General features: G+C 37.9%; 1 protein-coding gene across 1 annotated transcript; it reads right to left on the bottom strand.

Moving 5' to 3' along the window:
* Positions 1–2,033: 2,033 nt before the first annotated feature.
* Positions 2,034–6,499, bottom strand: LOC112167633 (non-specific phospholipase C2). The gene is made up of 4 exons (XM_024304675.2): positions 5,916–6,499; positions 3,848–4,452; positions 2,635–2,814; positions 2,034–2,523 (listed from the first exon to the last, which is right to left on the bottom strand). The coding sequence occupies exons 1-4, from the start codon at positions 6,395–6,397 to the stop codon at positions 2,213–2,215; spliced, it is 1,578 nt and encodes a 525-aa protein (XP_024160443.1). The 5' UTR covers positions 6,398–6,499; the 3' UTR covers positions 2,034–2,212.
* Between the last annotated feature and the right edge of the window lie 15,701 nt (positions 6,500–22,200).

Below are 22,200 nucleotides of genomic sequence, written 5' to 3'. Positions count from 1 at the left end.
TCTTCGTTAGATAGCGTGATGAGAAAAAGAGATGATAATCTCGCCTTATGGCGGAAGGCTTCTCACAAAAAGCTCTGGAATCGACTACGAGAAGACATATTCTCTCGTAATGGATGTCATTGCACTCCACTACCTTGTCAGTTTGGTAGTTTCTAAATAACTAAATATGCATCTTACGAATGTGGTCACTACGTATCTCTATGGGGATCTAGATAAGGAATATAATGAAGGTTCTTGTGGACTTTATTTACCCAAATCAAGTGGCTCTTGACCACGGAGCGCATTTGCAATGAGGGTGAAACGCTCACTAAAGTGACTATTTGATTGGGAAGGGATATGATGAACTATGCCCCTGCGTTTTCATGACAAGTTCTGGATTTCCAATTGTCACGGTTTATGTTGATAAATATAATTGAAACCCTTGAGAGTTAAGGGAAACCGCTGAACACCTGAAATCCGAGTTTGAGATGAAGGACCTTGGGAAAACACGGTTTTGTCTAGATTTAGAACTTGTATACCGTGTCAATAAATGCTTTGCATTTTGATAAAGTCAAAGATGCACTCCCCTGGTCGTTCGTAGTCTTGACCCTAAGAGGGATACGTTTCATCCTAGGGATGATGACGAAGACGTGTTAATTGGCAAAAGTGTCTTACCTATGTGCAATACGCGCATTATTGTACTTAACACACTACAAGACCGGACACCTCATTTGTTATGAACTTGTTGGCTAGATGTAACCCTGCGCTAATTCAAGGCCATTGGACTAGTATAAAGACGTACAATCTTTGGTTACTTAAAAAGGACGATAGATATGGGTTTGTTTTATCCTTGCAGAGAGAAAATAATGACGGCAGAATGAGAACGGATCTCATTAGCCCAAGTGGCACCGTCCAAGACGTCGTGATCGGCAAAGCCGCCGACCACCCATCCTCCTCCCTTACATCAAAACGATATGATGTTTTGATGGATTTTGCTGATGTAGGGTATCTCTCTGACCCTCACGAAGGTCGCTCTCAAACGGGTTATGTCTTTACCATGGGAAGCACTGCGATATCTTGGAGGTCTACAAAGCAGACCCTTGTTGCTACTTCCTCAAATCATGCAGAGATTATTGCTCTACATAAAGCCGTGCGAGAATGCATATGGATAAGGTCTGTAATTAGACATATTCGAGGAACTTGTGGTTTGAAGTCTACCACAGATGAATCTACATGCATTTATGAAGATAATGCAGCTTGTATTGAGCAAATGAAGTTAGGTTTCATCAAAGGCGACAACACCAAGCATATATCGCCTAAGTTCTTTTATAATCAGCAACAACAATCACTTCTAAAGATTGAAGTGAATCAAATCCGATCAGAGGATAATGCAGCGGACTTATTCACTACGTTGTTACCAAAATCCACCTTCGAGAAACATGTGAAGAGCCTTAGATTGAGAAAATTATCCGAACTCCCATGATTGTAGCAATTAGGGGGAGATGTCGACATCAGTGGGAGGAATGATGTCTACATGATTGATCTCGAAGAGTGAAGGACGTGTTGTGCTCTTTTTGTCCTTCGACCAGGGTTATTTTTGTCCCACAAGGTTTTTGTTACCTGGCAAGGTTTTTAACGAGGCAGCGATCAAAGCATCATCACCAAGTTTGAGCGGCACAAGGGGGAGTGTTGAAGGATATCGACATTGAGTGTGCCTCTTCAAACTAGGGTTTAGTTCTAGAGTTGTAATAGGAGAGAAGGTTCTAGATTTCCTAATTATATTCGGATTCTATTTCTTTGTATGACAAGATTATGTACTTTGTAAATCCATATATAAAGGGCTCCTATTATGAATAATAGAATACACACAATTCTCTCATCAATCTCTATGTAATCCCATTTTTACTTCAACACATAGGGTTTAGGGGCTGGGGCTGGGGCTTACTCATGGTCTAAGGGCTTATGGGAATTCTTAAAAAAAAAGAGCTTATGGGAATGTAATGTGGTTCCAAGGAATTGCACTTACTAATGCTGCTTTGCTCATTTAGGCTTTGTTTAATCAAAGATGCATGTAATAGATAGACTCAGATATGTATGGCTATAAACATTATGATACTTAGAATAATTTCTTTCCTTATATCTGTATGGATCTAGATACATATGACTGCTCCCTTACATTTGCACGTAGGATCCAGTAACAGCTTTATCTCATTCATCTGTTCTGTCTGGTTAACTATGGGTGTTCTGGTGAAGTTTTGGATGATCTTGTTGTAAGGGAGGGCCTCATCTGGACAATTTGTTCTTCATTGACTCCCATTCTCTTAGCATAAAGCCCTGCCTCGAAGAATCGTTTAAGTGCATCTTCAGTGTATTCCTTCCCTTCCTTGACAGTCATCTTCTTCCCCGTCTTTTCTGGGTAACTTGTAAATAGGTTATCTCCTTTTAGCACGGCTGCAAGTTGCAGTACCTCCTGCTGAAATTCACTAAGCTTGGCGTCTTCCTTTGCCGTGCTGTTTCTGGTTGGGACTGGTTCAGGTAGTTGCTCTACTCAAATTTAACATTGCAGGCAATAAACAATCAAACATTAGTAGCCATGCACTTTACAAATGGTCTTTTTCTAGTTGGTTAGCTAGTAATGAAGTCGATGTGACTAACCTGGACAATCAGTTCTGGGTTCTGTCCTTGTTTGCACAATGGCTTCAAAGGTACCAGCCCATTCATCCCTCTTTGTTAGGAATGGTGCAGACAGGTTGAACACCTTCTTAACAGTTGCTGGAATTGACGAATGTTCAAATTCCGAATTCGGAAATGGTGATCCATTAGGCCCATGAACAACTGCATGCATCATTCATCATTGTCATACTCAGGGTTAACAATTTCAAAGATAATTTCTTTATTCTTGTTGCGTGTTGATATTCAGCCACAGATGTATAGAATCAATCAGTGAATTAGGAAAAGTAAAACCCCTTCCTCTCTATGTGAAGTAGCCTAAGAACCAAAATTCATTGGCAGTACCAAGAAATTCTGATGCCAATAATAATAAAGATTGTGTCAGTTGGAATCGTATTAAATCATGGCGTACTGTTTTATGTAACTGAAACATTGCGTGTTGGAAAGCTTGTGCATTTGAAAATAGAGAGAATCCATACAAGTATATGCTGTGTTTATACCCAGAAACCAACCCGGTGTCTTTTCAAGTATTGTAATTGACAACTTCTACCAAATGAATGATTATCTAACTCAATGACTGATAACGACTACCTGAGTGAAACCAGCAGCTAAATAGTTATGTATGCTTAACTAAGGCTATCAACCCCGCTATCTTTCATTTATTTATGTGAAAGTGATGCCATGATTTTCATTATTTCACACTCGTATCTAATGAGACATTGATTTGTTCCCCTCAACATGATACATAACCTAGAAACAAAGACTCAAATGAAAAAAAAAAAAAAAAAGGACCATCACATCAGTTCCCTTTCCTTTAGTTATCCACATGAAGTATAATGCACGCAATAGGTTCTATATTAATGCTTCTGCTTTTAGACTTCTATTTTTTTTTTAGGGGCATGCTTTTGTTTCTAGATTTTTATTCCTAAACCTCAGCAAGAGGGCACTGCTGGTGGAAAGTTCTACAGTATATTAATTTACCAATATATCAAATAAACTAGATTTGATATAGAGCTGGACTGACTCCATGCATAAGTAGACTAGCTTGATTTAATCTCAAACTCTGTATCGAACTAGTCTATTTAATATATTAGTACATTAATGTACCGTAGACAATCATGTTGCTGCAGCCATGAGCACAATACCAACAAAAGAAATAACAAAAACTAGTTTAAAGATGTATAGCACTGGTACTTACCGGTACCCTTTTCTATCCAGGGCGACACCAAGATGGTCGGAACCCTAACTCCCAACCGATTGAACTGAAACAAGAAAGGCTCCGGCCCTACAATCCCATCCGGGCTGGGAACCCCATCAACGGGAGTAGGCACATGATCGTAGAACCCACCATGTTCATCATATGTGATGACCAACAAGGTCTGGTTCCATTGCGGACTCGCCCTCAGTATCTCGTAGACCTCCTTGACGAACATTTGGCCGTGGTACACATCATGCGATGGATGGTCATCGTTTGCGGGTGCGAACTTGAGATCAAAGTATCTCTGCTCCACAACAGTGTAGGATGGCAGCTTCCCTTGCTTTGCATGGGCCTTGAAGGCGTCATATAGGTGGAAGTTGCCCAAGTACTTGAGCTTCCTCAAATTACGGTAGAACAATGTGGTCGGAATGTTTTGGTAGTATATTCCAAAGGATATTCCTTCATCGTCAAGGTTCTCGAAGATGGTTCTTTGTGGGTAACCCTTGGCCAGAAGTGACGCAATGTTGCTTGTTGCACCAGCAGAAGTCCCCGAATGAACAAAGAGGCGATTCGGCTGTGTTGAGGATGGCACCGAGGCAAACCACCTACATGCAGAGCCAAGTTTTTTTAACATGGTTATTATTGCTTACAAGTTGAATAGATAAACAACCGAAATGGATTCCGTTTGATAATTTCACCACTTGTGGGTGATTAATTCTATGTGTGGTCGAAAAGAATAGCATCACTCTCATCAACTATGGTCTAGTCTAATATTGGTATTTCTCTCATATGTTCTTGACCAAAAAGGCAAAAGTAAAATTTTTTATTTCCCAAGTTTTTTTCTGTTTTTATTTTTCCTATCGGTCAGATAGTATAAAAATTTATTTTTTGATATTTTATTGACCTTCAATAAAATTATTATTGATTTTCAACAAACACTTCACTGACCGTCAATAACAGTTTGCGATTCCACAATAAACATTTTTCTGACATAGAAATTTATAGTCTTTTACATTTAGTTCTAAGTCTAACATTGAAAAATAAATGATACTAATCTTTATTGACACATGCAAACAGTTTTATTTTTTACGTTTTGGAGGAAAAAAAGTCGGAAGTTATATGTATAATGTATAAGAATTTATTCCACATTCTCCACAAATATATAACTTTCCAATCTCACTATCTCCAGATATAATTTCCTCTGAATTTTTATTTTCATTTATTATTTTGTAGTTTAACTTCATATATAAAAAACTGTTTTAAATTAACCTATTGTCTAAGGATATTTATGTTATTTCACACCCATTTTGTTCTCTTAATAATAGTATAAATAGCTATGAAAAAAAAAATTGGATTTATTTTTCTAGAATTAAATGATTATTCTGTATTTTTGTACTTTCTTAGCCCATAATACCATAATAGTTTATTCTTGTATTTTTCTTCCAAGAGTTAACCTCTAGTAGTAAAATATTCTGTTTCAACTTATTCTGGAATAAAATCAAAAAATTCATTCAAATTAACCGAGACGATGACTTTCTTAACCCATAAGCATTGGGTCTCGCGGCAAAACGTACCTAGCTACTTGGATTTAATGTAACCGCCAATTAGATTGTTTGTATTTATAGTTTCCGGCTGTCATTACTTGTAGTTTACTATGGGACGCACAGTTAAAATACTCCATAACTACATTGACTGAACCGTCTGAACGGGCAAAGTTCAAGGACAAAACCAATGAAACAACCCTACCCTATATAAAGCTAGCTAGGCTAGCTTGATCTTTGCGTTTGTTTTTTTCTTAAATTCTAATGTGTTTTGATTCCTTTGCGTCTCTCCCAGTCAGCTTTCTCTATGATGAGTATTACAATGTCTTAGTAATTGATGAGAAACAGAGAACATCAAAAGGGCTTGTGACTTCCTTTCTACTGTACCCGAAAGAAAACAAAAAAGGTTTGTAGCTTTGTGCACAATCACAAGATTTTATGGAAAGGAAAATAAAATGAATGGAAGAGATAGATAAGGTAATTAATTAAGGTAGAAGAACATGAAGTAATTAATGGATTATGAGTACCTGTCAACAACTGCGAATTCAGAAACAAGAGCTTTGTAGACGGCGACGATGTCGGGATTGAAGCCATTCATGACATCCTGGGACATGGTGGTGGTGTTGTCCATGGAGTAAGCCTGCTGAGCAAACCCGTTCATCGGAGGTGGGTTTCCCGACGAGGTGTTGCCGGCGTCGGACCCGAATATCTGCTCTCTAATGGCTTGGAACGAGTGACCCGGGTCCGGGTCGACGTAGTGAGACTCGTTCTTGAAGAAGATGCGCTTCGAGTTTGGGTCACTGGTGTTGAGAGGGTTGGACTCGGAGCCATCCACGCCGTTTATTTCAGGGTTGAGTCTCTTCATCCACCCGATCATGTGGTCGAACGACCTGTTCTCCATCACCAGCACCACGATGGTCTTGATAGGGCTGCTGCTGCCGCCCCCATGGAAGCCAAGATTAAGAAGAAGCAGAAATGTGATGAAAATGGAGCTGCCAAGGACACCCATTTAACTCAAGAATTGAATACCAAATATGAAATATTGGATATTATTCTAGTGTTGCATGGATTGATGGATGCGAGAGTGACTTGTGGTTCTTGCAATTATTTTCAATTGAATCCCGTGAGGGGTGAGGAGTCAATTTTTATAGGATGGTGGGTGGGACCATTACTGGGCTGAATTATGTAAATGATTATATATGTGGATATAGTTTTATGTTTTTTTTTTTTTTTTTGCTTTTTCTCTTTTTCATTAATTTGAATCTAGATTCGTTCATGACATTAATTCTTTTACATAAAGTTTTGCTTTTTATTCTTGCTCATGGATTTAGTTAAATTTTCAATCTAAATTCGTTCAATATCCACGGATCCTTGCTTCGGATACGGATCAAAATCTGATCCATTTATAAGTTTACCAATACTAGACGTCAAAGGATAAAGCAAGATTAAAAATAAATCACTCTCTTATCTTAAAACTCAAAAGAGTTCAGCATCACCAATTATTTAGTGATAGGCATATATAATCAAAGACATATGCACCTTCCACAATCAATTGAGGGACCTAACCCTCAAAGAAAACAACAGTTTTCTTCAATGGCGAAGCAAACACTGGCAATGAGTTTTTCAAAAGTTGAAGGCAATCATCCCCAGCATGGCAACATGCAAAAGTCAATACAAGAGGACAACAGCATGATGGAAGATGGAAGATGGATGATGGAATTTAAACATCTTTTTTATATCAATTGAGCACCATTATACCTATAATTTTCTACAACTCTGGATCAAAGGTCATCCATTCATTTAGTATTACCATTACCCATGATATCTCCAAAAACATTAAGGTGAAAATTTCCTTAAACTGTAAATTCTTGTGATGGGTAATTTCGCTTGTAACCAATTAAGCTACACAAGAAAACACCAATCTGCACCAACCTCTTACATTTCCATAATAGACCCAATTGTGGAATGGTGAGGCTTTTGTCCGACTAAGTTCTTTTTAATATCATGGATTTTTTCTTTTAAATATTGAGAAATTTTAAATACACACCCCTAATCACTTAATACACATCCCTATTATTTTATATTTCAAATTAGGTTTTGTAGGTATGTTAAATGACCAAAACAGACATCTATGCATTAGAATAAGAGAAAATAGTCATATTTTCCTTATATTTTTCTATTTAAAAGCAACTCCAACAAATTCCCTATATTTTGATTTTTCTCTACTTTAGGAAAAAATAAGCCTCTTTTGCTCCAACAGATTCCCTATATCTCTATTTTAGGGAAAGTGAGGAGAGAGAAAACCAAATTCCCTATATTTACAACAAACTCCAAAATTTTAAAGAAGAATATGGAGATTTTATAGATTACTGTAAACTAGGAAATCTGTTGGAGTTGAAGAAGAAAAATAGGCTAAAGGTTTGACTTTTGCTTCTCTATAATACAAAAATTATAGGGAAGCTATTGGAGTTGCTCTAAGTATTTATGTATAAATAGTTAGATAACACAAAAAATTTCTATACATGGCCTCTCAATTTAATACAAGAATAAGTTAGAAACTATCTAATTTAATTTTTGCTTAAATAAATTGTAATTAAAGGAGGTTGGAAACCATAATATTTAGAATTTCAAAATCAATGGCATTAAATATTTTTAAAACATATCACTTTGCTCCCATTTTTTAGTTAATTTCCTTTTTTGTTCTAAGAGTTATGATAAATCAATTTATTTTCTAACATAAAACATCACAGGTGAAAAAACTTTGTAATTGTTAATTTGTTTGGTCCCTCTAATGACAACTTTTTAGTTCCGCTACTGTAGTGAAACTACTGATATAGTTTAAGTTGAATGTTCAACTCATAATTTTATACTTGATTAACATGTTTGGTGGATGTGAGCTCAAATAACACAAAACCTATTTATATGCATCTATTTAAAGGGAACAATAATAAATGTTTATGGATTTCTCAATAACAAACACAAGTAATCAATATGGTCATTTAAATACTTGTATTTTACACTGACGGGAGGAGGCAAGGCGGACACCCGTGATCTTTTCCTCTCGTCCGACGACGACGCTGGTGGTTCTGTCTCGTTGTTGTTGTTGTATCGTTTGCCGGAAGGGAATGGTTTTGGGCTAGTACCCTATTGGCTTCGGTTTTTCTGGCCTGAGGTTTGCTGTGGTGGCAGCGTTATTCGAGATCCTTCTTCTCTACACCATGGAGGCCATCGACATCATATCCAGGGAGGCGATTCATGGCTTGAGGTGGGTTTCGGCGGCGGGGATGGCTACTTCGAGGGGAGCTGATAGCGGCTTGAGACGGCGATCCAAGTTTGGTTGGATTACTCAGGCTTCATCGGTGCTTTCTGGTGATCGTTCCTTCAGGCGTCGGGGCTCTGGCTTGCTTGCGGCGGCATGAAGTTGGCGGCGAGTTTTGGTGTGTACAGTGGTGCTGCACAAGGAAGGGATGATTGGAATGGGCTGGGCCACAGGTAAACCTTGGGTTAGGGTTTTCTTTTGGGCTTTAGGGTGTTTTTAAGGTTTTTTTTAAATTCCATTAACTCCCTAGTTTGTTTGGGGAAAGTAGTGGGTTTTGGCCCAGTTTAGGCCTGCTTTATTAGTGGGCTTTAGTCTATATTGCTATGGTTTCTTCTTACACCGGTTTCTTCTTACACCAAGTTAATGAATCTCGTGGAGTACCACAATTGAATGCATTAACGAGGGGAGATTCGAAATAGTTTTCTTAGTGTACGCTGAGATTTGTAGTTGTGTAGACTCGTAAAATTCAAATGAGCATCATTGTACTAGTGGATGGTACCCGTATTCCCTTACCTGCTTGACCACTGATTTAGGGTACAAGCATATAGAGTTTATTTGTATGGGCCGTTCTGGCTTTGGGATTAAATGAAATCTCTATTACTCTGTCAAAAAAAAAAAAAATCAATATGGTCATTTACAAAACGTCAATATAATAGAATATACTAATCGTATTAAATAGTAACCCTAATATAGTAAAAAAGTAGGTTTTTTCATGATTTTTAAGATTAAGGATATTTTAGGTACTTTGGATTGTGTATTTAGTAAAATATTAGAATGAGAAATTAAATGGTTGGTGTATTAAGTATAGAGTGTATATTAAGTAATTAGGAGTGTGTATTTAAAACTTCTCTTAAATATTTTGGACAAGATTCGGTTATTATTATTGAAAAATATAAATCAAATTGTGATTTTTTTTTATTTTTTGTCTAAGATAGTTTCAATGATCAATTCATGGAGGACTCTAACTTAGATTTGGAAATTCTAGAGAGAGAGAGAGGCTCCTTCCTCTCTTTAGATTTTTCTCCCCATCCATCCCATTGAGAGTCAACCGTCAAAGCATCCCTCCATCCTCACTCACCTCCATCTGCCTGCATCCACAACTATAATCCTTTGCATCCTTTGTGGAGTTTTTGCTGGCTTTGTCCAGATTATCTCTTGTGGTGATTATGCTGGCTGTGTCCAGATCTAGAGGGCCTAGCTCCTCCTCTTACTATGTTCTTTCAATTTCTTGTCAATTAGCTCAGAAATTCTTCAAATCTGATATCAGCCCCCACAATTCCTCCCACCCAATATCCCACACCAACTCTCCTCCCTCTACCACGGACTTTCATGGAGATTCTCATGGCTACCTCTATAAAGTGAAAATCACTTATCAAGAGGAGTATGGGTGTTCACCACCCCCCCCCCCCCCCCCCCAATTATCCATTGTATTTTTTCTTTGTTGCTGACTTTTGTCCCCCTTTGGTGGCAGTGGTTCTCTCCCGGATCATTGGGTTCTGGTGGAGATGAGAAGGTCAGTTTGCGTTATTGGGTCCTCCTCCGTATTATCATGTATTTTGGGTATGATTGGATTTGCTTTCTGGGATTATATTGGCATCAGTTTCTCGGACTATATCCCTTGAATCCTTTGGCGACATCTTGGTCGTTGATTGTATGGCAGTTCGTCGGCGTGCAATATGGCTAGGGTGGCGACTGCAGTGGTATCAATTTAGGATATTTTTAAAAAAAATTTAGGGTTACCTTCTTATGACCAGATTCATATGAAATTAGGTTAGATGTATAATTTTCCTACTCTTGTTTAGCTCGTAATTCGGAGCTTTGGGTTCTCTCTTTGGGTTTTATCCCTTTGGGTTTATTAATGAATTTTATCACTTTGACCCAAAAAAAAAAAAGATAGCATCAATGATGAGGAATATATATTAAAATAAATTATTATTAGCTAAGTCATATTTCTATATTTTTTCTTACATGGACAAGAACGACCGTGCAAGGTATGATGAGCTTGACAAATGCTAATATGCTATGATGCATAATGCGGCCCGGAGATTGTGACTGGGTCCTGCAATATCTCTTGTTTGGGTAGAGACTGATTATAACCGTTTCCCCATTAATTCATAAGAAACCCCTAATAACTATGTTATCTATTGCGAAGGAAATGATTGAAAAAAAAAATAGAAACGAAGTAAAAAAAAAAGGACAGGACAACTCAGACAAAGAGAATAACTATGAGAGTACCCTACTATTTTATTAATTCACCCTACAAACATTTGAATTATTGAAAGATTATATTATCCAAGTGCAAAATGACTAATACGCACACCAATTTTCTAAAATTCAAATTTATAAAGAAAAATAAATATATAAAAAATAAATTAAATACAAAGGCTACTTAATTTTTTAAATTTTTTTTTAATAAAAAATACCCTAGCAGAGTCCTTCGCACTCTAGCCTCCGCTTGAACCCTAGCCACCGCTTTGCTTGTTTCCGGCAGATCTGGCACCCTTTTTCTGCGTTTTTCAGCTTGGCACATCGGTTTCTTGTTTGGAATTGCAATGGTATAGTCAACAACGTTATGCGTTGAAACCTCCTCGACATGGTGAGAAAGGAAAGGCCTAGGCTTGTGTTTCTTTCCGAAGCTCTCTGTGATGATAAACAAATTGATACACTTCGTGTTAAGATTGGTTTTGACAACGTTGTAGCAAAGGAGAAAGGGAAGTTTAGTCAAGGGTTAGCCCTGTTTTGGATGAATGATGTCCAGGTTCACCTACATCACTTCTCAGCTCGCCATATTGATGCCTGGACAGGTACACTGGACCGGTGCCAGTTTACGCGCATTTACAACTATGCTATTCAGGCGAGGAGGGTATCACTTGGAACTTGATGCGACATCTCCATTCTGAATCCAACTTACCGTGGCTGATAGATGAGGACTTTAATGAGATTCTTAGTTCCAATGAGAAGATGGGGGGGGAGCTTCATGTAGGTTTTCACAGATGAATGAATTCCATACTGCAGTTGATGACTGTGGTATGGTGGATATGGTTTCACGGCAGCCCATATACGTGGTGGGATCATCAAACTAAGGAGAGGCTGGATAGGAGTTTGTGGACGCCATCCTTGCAAGCTCTCTGCTCTCTTAACCCATTCCCGCACTGTCCATCTTAAACCTGGCGATTCTAATCATCTGCAGCTGTTGGGGGCAACACCGTTGCAGATAAGGAGAAGGTGTAGGATGCTTTTTAGGTTTGAAGAATACTGGGCATGCCATGGGGAGTGCGGTGATGTGATCACTAAAGGATGGGCTTTACTGGTAACTAATGATCCTATGCGTCAAGTATGCATGAAGTTGGCCTCCACTAGTAAACTCCTTCAAGGTTGGCAAAGAAATGTGTTTCACCATAGACGTGAAGAGATGACGGTCGTGCAATAGAGGCTTGACTCTTTGATTTGTCAACAGTTCTTACCAGCTCAGGTGGAGGAAAATAAAAGACTAACAGCCCGGTATCAGGAGTTACAGTCAATGGAGGAAACATACTGGAGACAGAGGAATAAATCAGATTGGTTGAAGGACGGAGACCAGAACACCGCTTTTTTCCACCGTCGTGCTTCTGTTATAAAACAGAGAAATGCAATCCATGGCTTAAACAATGAGCCAGGTCAGTGGGTTACTTCTCCGGTAGGAGTGGAGAATATTGTCAGAAGTTATTATGCCAATTTATTCACTTCACAGGGGGTCAATGAAAAGGCATTGCAGACCATACTGAGGGTTGTTCCGCAACATGTTTCCGATATAATGAACTGCAAGTTGTTGGCTCCGTACACTGATGACGAAGTGGGCAGAGCGCTCTTCCAAATGCACCCTTCTAAGTAGCCTGGCTCGGATGGTGTGTCTCCATTCTTTTATCAAAAGTACTGGAACACGGTAGGCCTTGATGTTTGTTTTACAGTAAGGACATGTTTGTTTCCCAGAATCTGGGCATTGGGAAAGGAAAGTGTTTACTTTCCTGCGTTTGGGACAGCCAAAGGAAGGGAAATTGGTTCCCAAAGCAAAGGAAAAAGTGGAGGAAATTGGTTCCTCCCCCTCCCCTAAGGATTCACTTTCCCAATGGAAAGGAAAATGATTCCTTTCCACCAACCAAACAGGGCCTAAAGGAAGTACTCAAATCTGGTTCTTTAATGCGAGAGATTAATTATACTCTTGTGACTCTCATCCCTAAGGTGGAGACACCTACTGATCTGACACACCTACTGGATCGTTCTTTCTGAGAGGCAGAGTTGGGTTTGCAACCCTCCTTTCCATGGGGGAGTGTTTGGGAGGCTAGGAGTGTCCTTGATGTGGGATCACAGTGGATGGTTGGTAATGGTGTCTTGATTGAAATCTAGAAATATAAATGGTTGCTTATGGAGTGATATGTAGTCAAACCTTGGTCAGCTCCTCCAAAAGATGGTCCACGTTTTGTGTTTGAATTGATTAACTTAGACACTGCTGCATGAAACATTCCTTTACAGCATAGGCTCTTCTCCTAGCGTGAAGTAGAGCTTATACTCTCTATTCCTCTTTGTCAGCGCTTCCCTCAAGACAAGATTGTTTGGCACCCTCACAAGAAAGGCCTCTTCACCACCAACAGTGCATATTATGTTGCTTGAGACATCTCTTTAAATCAGGTGAGTCACCCTCCCATTGCTAATGAATCTCAAAGTTGTGGAAATTAAACAATTTGGAAGGCAAAAGTACCTACAAAAGGTGGCTATCAGTGTTTGGAGAGCTTGCCAGAATATTCTGCCAACTCGAGAACGATTACTTACAAAAGGGTACGAAGGTGAGACTTCATGCTTATTGTGTAATGATCCTATGGAGTCTGTTGGGCTGGCCGCTTGCCCCGTGGCTAAGGAAGTTTTGTGCACAGTATCCTTGCAGCTCATGGTGCTAGTGTTGCTGGTGTTCATATTTAAAGAGTGGTTGCTGGAATGTGTGAGGAAGACTACCTTGGAACAGTTTGAGAAGTTCATGATGTTCTTCTGGGCTTTATGGAAGAATAGGAATGCTACCTTGTGGGAAGACAAGCCCAAGTTGCCGGCTGATTTGCTATTATCACATTAAGTTGGTTTGAGGAGTATAAATTCGTCCATGTATCATCTATTCCTAATGTCAAAATGGGGCACAGGTGGATGTGTCCTTAGGATGGTTTTGTCAAATGTAATGTGGATGGCAGCTTTGATCATGCTAGTTTGGGAGGTGGAGCTAGCTGTGTAATTAGAGACCAAAATGGCAGTTTTATGGCCAGTACTGCTTAACCAGTGGGGCTGGCATCGTCAATGTTCCAAGTCTAACTCCAGGTCGTCAAGAACGCGATACAGTTTGCAATCTCTGTGCATTATAACAAGGTACTATTTGAGTGTGATTGTTTACATTTGGTCTAAGCAATTATCTCTCAGGAAGAAGATAACTCCGTGGTTGGGAATGCCATGGAGGAGGTGCGGTTCTTGTCTCAGTAGCAGCCTCTTTTTAGGATCGCTCATGTCAATCGTCAAGCTAACTCGGTTGCACATAAGCTAGCCAAGTTGGCGTTATTGTCCAATTTATCTCATTCATGGTTTATGTATGCTCCCGATTTCATAAGGGATGCCCTCTTAAGCAATTTATATCGTTCAATGAAATTTCCTTTATCAAAAAAGCCTTCTTAAATTCTCATTGGATAACATTAATCTTCATCTTCTCCACCCAAATCTAAATTCATTACTTTTTTTTGTCTTTTTGTTCCCTCCTTATTGTTAAATTCGTTATTCATTTCACAAAATCATTAGTGTTAATTTCATCAAAATATTTACAATATCCTTTGTGAACACTAAAAGTAAAGATTTATAACACACACACAAAAAAAAAAAATTTAAAAATCATTCTATTCTTTGTTGCCCATAGTTGTTAGCTTACTAATATTCAGACATGGATTCCAATAAACGAACATTGAAAGTTAAAGAGAAAATTAAAAAATGGAAGTAAATCAAATTATAATTTTGTTATGAAAATATAATATATTTTAGTTCCTTTATTGGTATAAATTAAATTAGAGATTTCTTTAATTTTTTTTAAAAAAATTGGATATGTCATATAAGGATATTTCTGGAAAAGGTAATGGGTTAGATAAGTAAATTTAATACTAAAATTAAAATGTAGGGTGTAACAAGCAAATAGTGTGAACAAAGAAAACGGTAGGGTGGCAATAGCTGCACCCAACAACTATTCAAACTATGTTAAAAAATCAAACCTAGCCCTACGGTTTTGAGCAGAAGGTGATGCATTGTTTGACAGTGTCCGACATCAGCCTTGGCCAAGCGCAGTGTTCCTTTTTTTGGGTTTCTTTTAGGCGTGAGGAGGAAGCATGGGCAGTAAGCACAGAGTGTAGAAAGTACTCGGGTTTCAGCATGTCAGGGAGGTGGAGTGATCAACGGCAGTTTGTTGGCTTGGTACAATCGATGTTTCAAGGGTCAGGGAGACAAAGTGAGGTCGAGCGCAATGAGAAGGTGGATTTGCAGATCGGTTCAGAGAAGTGTCGCTGGTCGCGAATTTGCAGATCAATTTTTAGAGCAGATTGAGCTATTTTTCAAGTTGCAGCGTCGAAGGCTTCTGCCCATGTTTGTTCGGTAGGGCTGCAGCCAGAGGCGTTGATGGTGATGGTGGCATATTAGCATTTGGGGCCAGCAAGGGATCCTACTAGCCACTTTGCCAAGGTTTGGACCTTTGGGTCTGGGCCTGGGGTCCTGGGGTCATGTGGGCTCAATCTCCTCTAGGCCTACTGAAGTAGTCTTGATTCTCTTCAGATTTGGGCCAGGTTAGAGGGTGCCTTGAGACCCTCGTCCATTACTTAGTGTTTTGCATTAGCCTGGCCCGAGAGGCTGACCTGTTTGGGCAGTTTAGGCCTTTTTAAGGTCTTTAAAGTGCCAATTTAGTTCATATTATGATTCCTATGGAATTGGTAATTATCTCAAGTTGGACTGGTGTATCTCAAGCGGCTTATGGATGAGGAATTGGTTCCTATTTGTTTGTTAGGAATTAATGCTTTGTTTCTGTAATACCCCAAAAATTCATTTTTAATTTATGATGATTTTCTGGAAATTATTAAATAGGTTGTTCTTATGTTGCGTGGTTCAGGGGTGGAGTGAAAGTGTTTTGGACAAATAAATTCTCGAAACGTTTTAGTTTTGAGGGGTCAAAAGGTTGACATTTTATTCGTTAGGTTTCTACAAAAAATTCCTTCACAAAAGTTGTAGAGCGCATCGATACGAGTTTGTGGATATTGGATCACGGAAATTAGAGTTCATATGAGAAAGTTATGGGCGATTGAAAAATTGGGAAATTTATATAAATAGGAAAAATTCTGAGATTTTTCATAAAACCCCATAATTTTCCTTTTTATATTTTCCTCCCCTCGGTTTCTCTCCGTTCTCTCTCCTCAGAATCGACGAAACCCGACCGACTCGACTCCGATTTTCTAGCTTTTTCTGGCCCCTCCGACCAAGCCACTAATGCAGACTTCTTCGCCATTACCTCCCCGTCCTCCCTCTGGTGCTCGACGGTTACGACAATCACCATAAGCAGCGGATCAGAGCTGTGGAATCCGACCCCGTCGAATTTTACCGATTCCGGCATCACACAGACCGATCCTCTCGATTATGGATTCCTCTTCTCCTCTTGATCACTCTTGTGCTAGCCTTGAACACGATTCTGCATGTGGAGCGAAAGATCACGGTTGGAAGATCAACGGCTCATATCAGTTAGGCTGAATCTGACTTAGCTTCAGGTATAAAAGTTGTTCCTCTTTTCATTGTGCACATTTTGGGACGGTTCGATTAGGTAGTTTTGAGTTCGGTCCGGCAGCAGTGTAACACCACTTGTGGCGGCGCTTGACAGTATTTCCGGCCATGTCAAGAGAAAATTCTGGTTTTATTTATCATCTACTCGTCGATACAAGCATTTTGATATTTAATACATAATTTTCGGAGTTCATATTAAATTGCTAGGGTTTTTACCATTTTCGATTGTCTTGGTTATTGATCCGTGAGGACATGGTAGTTTGATCGATTTATAGCTTTGACATATTGATCGTAGGAGTGTTCCAGAGACTTTAGGTGGTCTCGGATGAGGTTTCGCCTCAATTGGCGTTACTATCGGTTTTTTTGTTCGAACAGGGGTTTCGAACTTTAAATTGCTTGTGATTTGTATGCTGAGTTGTGATCTTATTTTATTAGGTGCTTGACAGAGGGTGTTCTATAATTAATATTGTTTTGTTGAAAACATAGCTGGATTTTAGGTGAGTAAATCTCACATGGTTCATTTACGAATGGATTTACATATTTTTATGAATTAATTGATAAACTGTAAATCGTTTTCGGAAATGAATATTTGTTTTTAATGATATAAACTCGACCAACTATGGTTCATAGGACTGCGGTTCACAGGTATGGAAAATGAGTTTTTAAGCATAAAAATGAGTTTCTCGAGTTTTGTGATTGTGAACTATAGTTCATATTAATGGCATTCCTGAGTGGATGACTACATATTTATATAAATTAAATGATGCGTTTATGTTATGAAGAATGGAGCTTTGGTGTGGAATTGATATGTGTTGTGATTGTAATTTTCTTATAAATGTGTGTGGTGTCATACAGTATAACCAAGGTGGTGATAACAAATGTGGTGATTATGATTGATATTGCGGATTGCTTATGATGCTATTGATGATTTCGATGAGCTTTATAGTAAGTCATATTTCATCAAGTGTTTGCAGAAGATTATTGGGTAAATTAGGTTATGTGTTATTTAAGCAATTCCATGTGCACGTAATCTCCTAAACTAAAATCATACACAGGGATTACCATTATTCTGTATTGTTTTAATTGCATATAATCTCCTGAACTAAACTTTATGCAGAGATTATCATTGTTGCCTTCATGTAATCACTTGAACTAAATCATATGCAATTATGTAGGGTTACTATTTTGTTTAATTTCAGTATTCTAGTCTTCTATTTTGTTTGTTGGAGTTTACTCATACAAGCTGTCATAAGCTTACCGGATTTGTTATTTCACTCCGGTGCACTATTCAATGGTGTAGGGGTTGATCCTACAGGTCAGGGAAACCGTGGCTGAAGTAGGAATCGTGAGGTCGTAACTGTAGGTGTTTCGGAAGCTAATTTTGTTGCTTAACTTTCTTTAGACTTCCGTTTTGTAGTAAGCTCTGAGGGAGCGTTTACTTATTATTTTGTTAACGCAACTTAATTCGTAAACTTTGCATAATGTAATATATGACTCTAAAAAGCGAGTTTGTATTGACATTGTGGGTTCTAGACATTATCATGTACTTGTTTTAAGTTGAAAATTTTACAGGTATTTAGTGTGATGTTTGAACCATTCACACCTTGTGTATTTGTTTTTGTTTATTATTTGTGCATGAAATTCCGGGACGTGACAGTTTTCAACCACAATTGCGTATCGGCGGATGGAGTGCTATTCGATGACTTTTTCCTAGAAGACATGGATTTGATTATAGGTTCGCTTTAAAAAGTGAGCTCAAATAATGAGTGTGTAGTGCTTAGTTAGGAGTTTGGTTGTTATCGCGTCATTTTTTTCTCTTTAAGTGTTTGTAAACTCTTGCTTTTTCGATGTTGATCTAATGCATTCAACTTCTATTTTCGAAAAAAATAAAAAATAAAAAAATTCACACTGTGTTATGTGATATTTAGAAGATCAGAATAATCTTTTAACAAAAGAGAGGGTGCACATTAAAAGAAAATGGTACACTTTCACTTTTTTGATTCAAAACATGTTGATCTGCTATAAGTTTGATCATGCTTCATCAATCTGTTATTTCTGTTATTTGAAATTTCAGATTGCAATGAGCCAATGATACTTCAATGGATATCGGGATGATTATATTTAGTCAAACAAAAGACAAAGAAAGAAGTCAACAGAATTATGATTTTCTTACTTTTTATTAAAATATCTCAATCTTCCACAATTTGGTCTAGTGGCATTAGTTTGTTTTATAAGTGAAAAGTTATGAGTTTGGCTCTTAGATGAGTATTTATTGTGTATTCTGAGTTTTTATATGATCAAAAAAAATTTACAAAAAAAAACTTACTTTTATTTAAAACAGTTAATTAATATAATTTATTATGACAGGACCTGCCCCAAATTTTACCCTGGAATCTGAGGTGGCCCTATGGGGCTCACCTTAGGAATAACTCTACCGAAAATTCGGCATAGTCACCCCTAAAATGGACTACCCAAAACCGGTAGCAAACACATCCATACTTCTAATAAATCGACCTTATTCTCCTGGAGTCACCCTGCTCCCCAAATCCCAACAGCTTCACAATAAACAACTAAAATCCGAAATACACATGTTTCAAATCCACACATATTCTGTAACAATTGTCCCACTGATTATCAGAGCAATCTAAAAGAAGAAAACAATTTAAGATATAAGTAGGCTTAATGAATAACCTACAATATGAAAAACCATAGCAGCAGATGCTATGTCTTGAATCCTACTATGCCGAACCAGCTACTCTGCAAACTGGGCATTTGAAATCGAAGGGCCCAGAGGGAAAGCACATAAAAACGTTAGCGTGAGTCGACAAAAATAAGTAATTGTAAAGAAAATAGATTTTATACTTTCCCACGTTTATTCCTTAAAAACCCAATGCATGCAACAATTATAAAACACATTTCTTTAAGCTCAAAAATTCGTGAAAATATATCAGCTCCGCTGGTTAAGAGACATCTTTAAGTTATCGCCATACGAGTAAGGGAGCCTCCCAGGCTCTTTGCTCAACTCACCCACAAACACATAGTAAGCGGGGAGGAGTACTAATAGGCTAGCTAGCAATAAAATAAAATGACCCAGGTATGGTGGAGTAAAATCATACAAAAACCGAAAACCAATAAGACTTCCAATCTCGCAAATAAAAGCACGAGTACAGTTTCCACTCGTACTCAGTAAATCTCATAATAATCAAATGAATCAACGACGTGTCCCTCATGCCGAAAGAATATTCTCAAATCCATCAACAAATAAGCGAGAATTAATAGATGAATATGCTTTCCTCGAAAATCTCATTTTGGAAAACCTTTTAAAAATCTCATTTTCGAAAACCTTTCAAAAATCCTATTTTCGAAAACCTTTCAAAGAATATTCTCAAACGAATAAAATATTATGTTTAATTCCAGAAATCACCTCAGAAAATAATTTGTCCTTAAAGTGGTTAATTTTCTTAGTTACCACATGAGTCCTCAAGTGGTAAAATGAGTCCTCAAAGTGGTAAAAATAGTTGATGTATGAGAAATATTAACATACAATAGTCTTACCCATCAAGATAAATCATAAATCTAAATCCGAGCATCGAAAACTCATGATGCAAATCCAATCAATAAATCAAATTATAATCCGAAACTAAAATATATGCTCAGTAAATGAAATGATAAATGAATAAATCAATAGCTAGGAAAATATTTGCATGCATCATTTAAAATCAAAGTCCACTCACAGTATACAGCTAAAGTGGCTAAGCGTATGGATCCTCATCGAGCGATGGGTCGGTACCTCGTCTTGTACAAAATTACAATTCATAAATAACGATTCGAAAGTTAATTACGATTCTAAAACGAAACCCGAAAATCCTTTATAAGCCAACATCTCTATTTCATCTCGGATTCAACCCATACTTCCCCGTTACTATTGATTTGTCAATTAAAGTATTCCATAGTAGAAATGAAAGAGATCCAACGGTCGGATTCCCCATAAATTGACAACCCAAACTCCACACTTCAGAAAAATCACAATCTATACTAAACCTTCTCCAATCTTTACAAAACACACACCAACATGCTCCACAAATTACAAGGAATGCAACCAGCAAAATTAGGAGGCCAGGATCGGCCCCCAAGCGCTACCAACAGTGGTGGTGTGTGGGGCAAACTGGGTCTCACCATCCCAAACAACATTCACAACTACCACAAAGTCCAATTTGAAGCCAAAAGTCCGGAATTTACCTCGAAAGCAAAGAGGAGAAATTTGAAACCCTAGACCTTTAAACCTTTGATTTGTGCTCCATACTTCAAATTGGACCGAGAGGCTTTGACAGAATGATGTATGTTCCAAGAGCTCCAAGATCCAACAAGAAATTCCGCCGGAGGTGGCCGGAAACTCAAGTTCCAAACAAAAACTCAAAAAACGGCGACGTTGTGTCCTTATTCCCCTTGCTGCACCTTCTATGGTTCAACCAAGCCACCAAACCACCCTAGAATTGAAGAGGACGATGATATCGCTAGAAGAAGATGGATGGGTCGGAGAGAGAGAGAGAGAGAGAGAGAGAGAGAGAGAGAGAAGATAGAGAAACTGACGGGTAAGTTTCTATATTTTCGGAATTGGAAACTTACCACAGTAACTCATCCTTTTATAGAAAAATTATCATAAATAGTAACTTTAGTTTTTTGATCATAAATTCACATATGAACTCCGGTTTAGAAGTGCCACATGTCCACCGACTCGGTTTAACGTCCTCTATAACTTTCTAGAAGGAAGTTTCCTCAAAAACTGACCCGAACAAAAAGTAAACTTTTTTGTCCACTAAAAGTATCGAAACAAAGTTTTATTTGTCGTTTACCGTCAAAATGACTAGTAAACCAGTAAATTGAGGTATGAAACGTAACATATTAATTAAGAGGAAAGAGTACTAGTGAGTCACAAAATGATGGAAAATACTTGCATTCAAACCGGTTTGGACTTGTGTGTCCAAACACTCTTATTTGCATACAGCCAGCAATATAAATTCATGATTCAACTATTGAAAAGTTAAATCAATCATTAAAGATCATCTATGCACGCAAAAAATCTATGGAAGCGAAAACAGTTTACGCATTCAATTGCATTAAAGAAATGGATGGTTGATAATGAGACTGCTAACTGTCACCCAAACTGTTCATTTGTTTAAGCAAATGATCTTTGTTTGCATTGATTATTTGCATGGATGATCTTTAGTGGTTAATTTAATATTTGAACGGCTAAGTCATGGATTTAGATTTCTGAACTTATGCAAATAAGAGACTTTGAACACATAGGTCCAAACTAATTTGGATGTATGTATTTTCTCAAAATGACCACCATATTTTCAATTACATTGTGAACGCCATTCAATTGAACAATTACTATATGACTAAAGTCACTAAACACTTAAAATATCAAATATTTAATTACTAATGTGCCTACTCTCTCACTCATGTCTTGTTCTTTATCAAATAAAGGGCTTCACATTGAGCGTTGATTGTGAGGCTACTCAATGGCATTGCTGGTCGAGTTTGAGTTTAAGTTGCTCAATTCGAGGTTTTAAGATCTAGTTTTGTAGGTGATTCTTCTTCAAGTGGTGCTATGTGATACCCTTGAAAATTCGTTATTAATTTATGATGATTTTTCAAAAAAATTTAAGTTCGTTGTT

The sequence above is a fragment of the Rosa chinensis genome, chromosome 5, assembly GCF_002994745.2.
Source record: "Rosa chinensis cultivar Old Blush chromosome 5, RchiOBHm-V2, whole genome shotgun sequence".
In the NCBI taxonomy this organism is placed as follows: domain Eukaryota; kingdom Viridiplantae; phylum Streptophyta; class Magnoliopsida; order Rosales; family Rosaceae; genus Rosa; species Rosa chinensis.
The sequence above is the reverse complement of the archived record's forward strand: the minus strand, read 5'-3'. Positions and strand labels throughout refer to the sequence as shown.

Coding starts and splice junctions, on each gene's coding strand:
- LOC112167633 (XM_024304675.2), bottom strand. CDS start 6,397: ATGGGTGTCCTTGGCAGCTCCATTTTCATCACATTTCTGCTTCTTCTT. Junction 4,453..5,915: donor GAATTCGCAGTTGTTGACAG/GTACTCATAATC, acceptor CTCTGCATGTAG/GTGGTTTGCCTCGGTGCCAT. Junction 2,524..2,634: donor ACCCAGAACTGATTGTCCAG/GTTAGTCACATC, acceptor AAATTTGAGTAG/AGCAACTACCTGAACCAGTC.